The 8283-nt window shown below is 61.3% G+C and overlaps 1 protein-coding gene across 1 annotated transcript in view; it reads left to right on the top strand.

The window, feature by feature from the left end:
• Nucleotides 1–563: 563 nt before the first annotated feature.
• Nucleotides 564–8283, top strand: part of DOC2B (double C2 domain beta) — a gene marked incomplete at its 5' end in the record, with an annotated part of 18609 nt that continues 10889 nt past the window's right edge. The window contains 4 exons of the mRNA XM_013005739.2: nucleotides 564–671; nucleotides 4420–4494; nucleotides 6849–6958; nucleotides 7352–7478. Of these exons, the coding sequence (XP_012861193.2) occupies nucleotides 564–671; nucleotides 4420–4494; nucleotides 6849–6958; nucleotides 7352–7478 (420 nt within the window). The remainder of the gene's footprint in view (nucleotides 672–4419; nucleotides 4495–6848; nucleotides 6959–7351; nucleotides 7479–8283) is intronic.

The following is an 8283-nucleotide window of genomic DNA, read 5'->3' as shown; positions in this document are numbered from 1 at the left end:
AAGGCTGTCGCCAGTCACTGCTGCCCCCTCCCCGGCCCGTGAGAACCACCCCCTGCCAGTGAGAAGCATTGGCACAGCAGTGTGTGGACCCAGTGGGCTCCTCAAAGCCTCCACAGGGCCCGAAGGAGCCCAACAGGCCAGGGAACCCCAGTTGAGCCTGCTCACTGGGAGGTGGGACAGCAGACCTGTCAGCCAACCTGGCCAGTGCCGGCCGCCTCTGCCTTCTCTTAAATTCCTCCTAACATTTGACAGGCAAGGGAAACTGAGTAATAAACTACCGTCGGCTGAGTGCCTAATACCTTTGGACACGCCACTGGGCCGGCTGAGGGTCCAGCAGGGCCAGGGGTCAGGGGCCAGGATTGGGGCCCACCAGCTGAATTTGAATCAGGCGCCCAGCCCGTGCCTGTGGGGGGGCCATCTGAGCTCACTACGCCCATGGGAGACAGTACCGGAGAGGGTGGGGAGCGGGAACAGGAACCTGGCACACAGTAGGTGCTCACTTGGTCACGGCAGACCCTTCCGGACCTCGCCCGCCCCAGGCTGAGGCTTCTGTGTGACATGCCTGTGACCTGTACCCCTGTCTGCCCGCAGCCGCCCTGGGCACGCTGGACTTCAGCCTGCTCTATGACCAGGAGAACAACGCCCTCCACTGCACCATCAGCAAGGCCAAGGTAGGCCCACCCCCAGCCACTCACCGGGGCCGGGGGTCAGGGGTTGGCAACCAGGAGGCAGGGGGGCGGGCTTCCTGGTTCTCTGGGGAGTGGGGGCAGGGTGGGGATTCTTGCCCAATCCACCCCACAAAGCCTGTGTGCGAGGCTTGTCAGGGAAAGAGTAGGACCAAGATGGGAGGGTGAGGATGGGGGCCAGGCCCCGGGAGCTGGGACAGACTGGGGGTGGGAGGAGACAGAGGGGTAAAGGATGGAGGTCTCATGTCTGCCCGGCTGCAGGGCGGGTCCTGCTCTGGCCGCTGCCCACGCTGTTGCCTGGGCTCGCCCTCTGGAGCATCAGGGTCCGTACCTGAGAGGCCCTTCAGATCCGTTTCCTGGGCCCGCCAAGGCCAGGGGGTCCCAGCCAGGCCCTCCGGGGTCTCTGGCTCTCCATTGGTGGCCCTGCCCCTGGGCCAGCGTGGTCAGCTCTGTGTTCTCAACTGCACTGTCCCTTGTCCTCCCGCTGGGCGAAAGGTGCCAAAGTTGATGTTCTCTCGAAAGGTAAGGGTAGCCGGATAGAACCTTGTAGACAAGCTGTATGTGGAGCTGAGGACCTGGACCAGTGCAGCTCGGCTCAGGATGCTTCCTGCTGAGCTGGCTGGGCCCAGACCTCCACCCCAACCTCCCCCCAACAAGCTTGCAGGCTCCCCTCCATCCTGCCTTCCCGCCCTCCCTCTGAGGTACTGCCCAGGACTCTGTTCAGCCTGGTGGCATCCTAGGCTCTGTGCTTGCCCCACCCAGGCCACTGGATCCAGAGGCTGCATGGACAGCGGTGAACACTGTCCACAAGGCTAAGCCCAGGCCTCGCCCCGGGGGCCTGTGCGTGCCACTCCTGCCCAGGCCTCACCCAAAGGACACCAGCTTTCCTGAAGGCTCCCAGTCGGCTGGGTACCAGGCTGTGGAGCTGGTGGCTGTGCCAAGGTGGAGGCCAGGCTGCAGAGCCCGGGCAGACCCTGCCCCCTTTCAGCCCAGCTTTGCAGATGTCCAGGCTTGGGAACTGGGGATGGGCGCTGTCTCCCAGGCCACTCTGGACAGAGTCTGTGCCCTCCCCTCTCGCCCCAGACACCAGGCCCTTCCTTATGCTGTGTGCCCGCCTCCCCTGCCTGGACTGGAGAGGGGTGGGGGGTGTAGAGATGCAGCCACGTGTGTGTGTGTGTGTGTGTGTGTGTGTGTCAGCCTGAGCACCCTGCACAGTTGGGGAAGATGGGGAACCAGGGCGGGTTGGCACCCCCTTCTCCGTGTCACCCTGCTCAGAGGCTGATGTGCAGGAAGGCGCTGCAGGCAGGAATATTGGAGCTGTAGGGTAGGAAGGGGAAGCAGAGTGGATGAGGGAGTTCTGGGGCAGGGGGTGGTCTTGGGCACAGCGGGACAGGCCCTAGCATGACCAGTACGTAGGGTTAACACCCCACACACACACACACACTGTGCAGCTGATGTCAGCACATGAGTTTGCACAGGCCTGATCGCTGTCCTCGGGAACACTGGAGCTAGCAGAGTGGCCAGTCCTGGGAGGGCGGCTTCAGCCTGGATCATCCCAGCACCCGCCCACACTGGTCCCTGCCCCCCTCTCTCTGTGCTAGCAGTAGGCTCTCCTTTAGGAGCGCCCCCTAAAACGCGGGACCATTTTTGCAGACCCGATAAGCCGTGGTGGAGGAGGAGGCCTTTGCATGAGAAACCCGCCCCCACCAGCCCCCTGACCTGGGAACCGCTCTCTGTGGGGTACAGAGTCTGGGTCAGGCTGGAGGGGGGCAGGGGGGTCTGGTTAGGAGCAGAGAGTTGCCTGTTGGGCACAGAGTGATGGGGGGCAGGGGTCAGAACAGTGACTCAGCCTCCCGGCAGTCCCTCTGGCTCCTCTGCTTCTGGCCCAGAGGGCCGCCCCCAGGTGTTCCGGGGCAGCCAGCTGGGGTGATGGGGTGATGGTGGGGCGGGGAGGGAGCTCCAGCAGGAGTCCAGGAGGGCAAGAGTGGGCATCCCTCTGGGCCCAGTTGTGCAGCCACCCCTCTGCCCCACCCCAGCCACTGGAAGCCTGGAGAGCCACTGTGTCAACATGGTGATCCAAAGATTTGGCCAATGAAAAGGCAAAAAACGTGAGCCCGTGAAAACCTTGTTAAGGCCAACACCAACCCCCCAGACCCACTGCGCTCTGGGTCTCCTCTGGCTCACAGCCCGGGGACAGGACAGAGAACTGGCTGCTCCTTCGGTGGCTCTTTCCTGAGCAGGAAGCCTCGTCTTTCACGTCCCCTTAGTCAAGGGTGCCATCTGGTGGACTTGCTGGAGGACTTGAACCGCCGACCTTGAGTTAGCAACCCGACTCTCCTCCCACCGTGCCACAACATGCTTACCAGAATTGGGAACCAAAGCATCGCCTGACTGCTGCAGCCCCGCTCAGGCCTGCACTCCCCCCCCCCAGGTGCGACAGGGCTGGGGAAGAGTGAGAAACCGGAACCAGGCCCCAGGACCGCAGCCCCTTGGTGTCCGTGCCAAGCCTGGGTGGTCAGAATTATTGTCCCCTTCCACCGATGATAAAGCCTGGTGGCGTCATGGGTTACGCACTGGGCTGCTAACCGCAAGATGGACAGTTTGAAGCCATCGGCCACCCTCAGGAGAAAGATGAGGCTTCCTACTCTGTAAAGACTTCCTACCTCGAACCCACCGGACCGGTCCAACTCTGACCTCTAAGGTCACTGTGGATCCAAATCAGCCCAGTGGCCGCGAGTTTGGGGTTTTACAGAAGATAAAGCCGAGGCTCAGGGGACAATATAACTCCTCCATTGACCCAGGCCCACCACCCGGTCCTGCGACATCCTCACGATTGTTCTTATATGGGAGGCCATTGGCGCAGCCCCGGCGTCCGTCCATCTCACGAGGGTCTGCCTCTCTCCCTGCCCCTCCACTTTGCCAAGCCTGATGCCCTCCTCCAGGGACGACTCTCTCGAGGATCCCTGGTGGTGCAATGGTTACACGTGGGCTGCAACCGCAGGTCGGCAGTTTGAAACCACCAGCCGCCTCTTCTGTGGGAGAAAGACAAAAGACGAGCTCGCTGCTTGGAGGTGGAGTGGGTCCCAGCAGGGAGGGCGGGAGCCGTATTCATCTTTGCGTGATGTCAGGGCTCCCTCTGGGCCCCCGCACCACCCCGTGTCTCGGGTACTGGCCCCAAAGGGGAAGGCGCCATGCTCAGAAACGGCAACCAGCCTGGGCCAGCTAAGCCGTTCTCTGTCTGTGGGGGTTCTTTGAGCAAGCACACTTGGCTGCCGCTTCCAGCAAAGTTAGGCAGGCCTGCCATCTGGTGGAGTGACCCTCCTCAACTGGCCTGCTCGGTGGCCTGCCCAGTGAGGGCTGGCAGAGCTGGCAAAGGCAGAGAAAGTGGCTCCTGGTCCCTGGCAGTCTCTGGGGTTGCTGCTGTGTGATGGAGCAGGTGGGGTCCGTGAGGGAAGTGTGTCCAGGGGAGGCTGGGGAGGGGAGGGGTGCATCTGGAGACTGGAGGAGGAGAAGGCCGCCTCATGGGGGAGGCTGCCCCGGACCACCCACATCATCTCCACCGTCCCCACTCACCTATCCTGGGAGTGGGGGGGCCCTGGGGTGTCTATGCAAAGAGCCCCGGAGGGACCCAGCCAGGAGGCCCAGGGGAGCGGGACCTGTCCTGAGTCAGGCTTCTGGGGCCCCAGCTGCGCTTGGCCTGGCTCTGTCTCACGCTCTGCCCTTCTCTGCTCAGGGCCTGAAGCCGATGGACCACAATGGGCTGGCCGACCCCTACGTCAAGCTGCACCTGCTGCCGGGAGCCAGTAAGGTAAGGATGGCCCTCAGGCTACCTACCCGCTCTGCCCACCACTGGAGCTGGGGCCTGGACTGAGCTGAGGGACACCCGGCCGGGGCGGGGGTGGGGGATCTATACCTGCACAAGCACCCAGTCAGCACCACCACCTGCTGAGTGGGGGGGATGGCCTCCCCGCCAGGGAACTTCCAGCCCAGCTTCGGACAAGCAGCGTCCCCATTGGAAGATCCACATTGTGTGAAAACCTCGGGCTGCGTGGTCGAGGGCATGTCTGCCAGCCGAGAGGGTGCTGGTCTGAAATGAGCAAGTGTTGCAGAAGAAAGGTGTGGCCTCTGCTTCCATGGGAACCCCCGGGGCCGGTCTGCTCTGCCAGGGAGGGTCGCTGGGAGTTGAAATGGATTAGATTATCAATGGATGTGTACACACACACACACACACACACACACACACACACCCTCAACTGCTTTCTTCACTATAGGACTTATCTAAGCCTTTAATGAGTCGCTGGACTGAACTGTGGCCCGCACCGAGTGGGGGTGGGGGAGGGCGATGGCATGGGCAGCGTCTGTCTGCCTGATGTTGGTGGCCACAGTGATGTCTGTGGCCACAGAGCTCTGGTTCATGTGCCTCGTGCCCAGAGGCTGGCCACACCCCTGTGGGCACCAGCAACATCTGGGAGAGACGGAGCAAAGAGGCGCTGTTTTCTTTCAGACCGATTTCTGGCATTCAGGGTCATGTGGGAAGCCAGGATTCGTCCCGTTGGCCCCCAGTGGCTCGCTGAGTTATTGTTTTTACGTGTGGGGCGGGGGGCATCCCTGGCGGTCAGAATCGGACTTGCCTGGGACACGCAGAGCACCTCAGGGCAAGCAGGGCTGCAGCCGGTCCCTTCGCTTCCCAGTGGAGCTCAGGTTCCAAAGGGAGAAGGGGGAACCCAGCAAGACACAGGAGCCAGAGGGCGCGTCAGGGCCGGACTGGGCTTCCAGTCCCAGCCTCTCCGTGGCAGCAGGCAGCCTGGTCTTTCTCCCGAGGAGCAGCAGGTGGGTTTGAACCATTGAGCTTTCGGTTAGCAGACCAATGCTTACCCCACAACGGTGTCCTTACAAACTCAACACCAAACCCAGCTCCGTTCAGTCGATCTGGACTCCTAGCCACCCTGCAGGACAGGGGAGAACGGCCCCTGTGGGTTTCTGAGGATTTATCTCCTGACAGGAGTAGGAAGCCTCGCTTCTTCCCCCGCACAGAACCACTGAGGGTTCAAACTGCTGACTTTGTTGTTAGCAGCCCCGCGTGTAACCCCTGCACTGCCAGGGCTCCTGTCCTTACGAACGAGAGTCCTGAGAACGGTGCTGACAGAGGGTCCGAGTGCTGGCTTACGGGGAGGACCCAGGCCCCACCAGTGCTGTCTGACCACCTGTGACAGGCCGCAGAACAATCAGACTGGGAGCTCCGGCTCTGGCAGAGGGGCAGAGGAAGGGGTGGAAGCAGGAGTCTTGCTTGGCCAGCAGCCCGACAAGGGTTTCTCTCCCGGGCAGGCACGGGCAGTTTCTCAGACGCCTGCAGGATTCCCAGGGGGCCCTGGGGGCGCAGTTGGCCATGTGTGTTTCCTGTTGCTGCTGTCACAAAATACCACAAACGTGGCCGCCTAACACACGTCTGTGTAGTTTCTCGCAGTTGTGTTGGTTAGCAGAGTGACCCAGACCTCCTGGGGCTAAAATCAGGGTGTTGGCAGAGCTGCTTTCTAAAGGGAGAATCCATTCCCTCGTCTCTTGCGGCTTCTTGAGGCGGCCCACCTTCCTTAGCTCGCAGCCCCTTCTCCCACCTTCAAAACCAGTATTGTCCTGTCTCTCCGGCTCTTTTTCCAGTCACATCTCCCTCTGACACCTGCTTTCAAGGACCTTTGTAATTACACACAGCGTCCACTAGGTGGGGCCCGAGGCTAACGGGATGGGCCGCTCCAGTGAGGCGAGAGGGTGGAGTCCTCCCAGAGGCACTCGGAATAAAGGCCTGGCGGTCTGCTTCCGAGTCGTCAGCCCCTGAGAACCCCGTGGAGCACAGTGGCCTGACAAGCACGGAGTTGCCTTGAGCCAGAGTTGGCTTGGTGGCTCCTGGTTTGTGATTATGTTGGGCACCCCCCCAGCTCCTTGAGGATGCTCTCCCAGCTGTCAAGGCCGCTGCTTAGCAACCTGCCCAGTAGCTGCAGCTGACATCCCTGCTTTAATTCCATCTTCCCAGGTACTGGGGATTAGCTCAGGGACACCTCTGGGGGTTATATTCTCTCTCTCTCTCTCTCTCTCTCACACACACACACACACACACACACACACACACACACCCTGCATGCTCATGGCATCTTTTTTCTCTGTCTCCAGGCAAATAAGCTCAGAACAAAAACTCTCCGTAACACTCTGAACCCCACGTGGAATGAGACACTCACTTACTACGGGATCACGGACGAAGACATGATCCGAAAGACCTTGCGGTGGGTGGAGCACGGTGCACACCCCCCACCCTACCCCCATACACACACAGCTGTAGGGGCGGGCCGAGATCTGAAAGGCCCCTGCTGGGTGAGGGCATGTTGCATCAGCCCCCCCACCAGCCTTAGCCACAGGGGCTGACCCTGAACCACAAGACCCTGTGATAGGTGGGGGCCTAGTGATGCTGCCTGACCCCTACCCTTGCACCCTCACCCCACCCCATCCCCACTCCCGGCCCAGCATGGGCCCCAGGGCTGACTCTGACCCATGAGACCCTGCTGTGGTTAGGGGCCACGTGCATGTTCCCCCACTCCACACCCCTTCCACCACGGCCTCTAACAACCAAACAGGGAAGCCCAGTCCCGCTGAGGTGCGCGCGCGCTCTTGCCCCCCAGCATCTCCGTGTGTGATGAGGACAAATTCCGCCACAATGAATTCATCGGGGAGACGCGAGTGCCCCTGAAGAAGCTGAAGCCCAACCACACCAAGACGTTCAGCATCTGCCTGGAGAAGCAGCTGCCGGTGAGTGGGCCGGGGGCTCAGCCAGCCTCGGCGTCTGCAGACCCACCTGGGGCCCTTCTGCTCTGAGCTTGGGTCGGGAGCAGTTCCTGAGCACCTTCTGTGACCTTGGGGGTGGGTACAATAAAGACCTCCTGAAGCTTGGCCAGGAGACAGAGCACAGACACAAATCATCCAAATAGAGTGCCAGTCTGATGGGCTCCGGATCAGGAGCGTGCCCAGGAAGGGGAGCAGGGGGCTGGAGAGAGTGACTGACTTGGGCGGTTGTCCAGAGGACACAGGGGCAACAGGGGGCACTCGCCTTCCATGTGGGAGGACCAGCATTCACAGCCAGTGCCCCACCCCTCTGTGATGCTGAGCAGAAGAGCTTCCCAAACCGATTAAATTACTCAGCCTTCCCCCACTCAAGCAATTGCAAACTTTTGAACGTGGCCCAGGCTCCAGGATAAAGTGCAGGTATCTGCTTCTGCAGCTCCCCTATAGCCGTCTGCACGGATGCCACCGATGGCAGAGTTTGGTGGGGCTGCATGATTCCGGCACCACCACGCCCAACCAGGGGGCAGTGTCACCCACTTGGGGAAATGCGGTTCTAGGCTAAGACTAGGTAGAGAGGCCTGGCGATCCTCCAGGAATCAGCCAGTGAGAATCCTGTGGGTCCTAACAGTCTGACCTGCAACCGATCGTGGGGCTGGAGCAGGACCGGGCTTGGTTTGGGTGGGTGGGTGTGAGGTCGCGTGAGTCAGGGACCACGCTGACCTCAGCCAGCAACAATGATCACACACACACACACACACACACACACCCTGCA

This window comes from Echinops telfairi, unplaced genomic scaffold (assembly GCF_000313985.2).
Source record: "Echinops telfairi isolate 266 unplaced genomic scaffold, ASM31398v2 ScPeMD7_7458;HRSCAF=8496, whole genome shotgun sequence".
NCBI lineage: Eukaryota > Metazoa > Chordata > Mammalia > Afrosoricida > Tenrecidae > Echinops > Echinops telfairi.
This window is presented reverse-complemented; position numbering and strand designations above follow the sequence as displayed.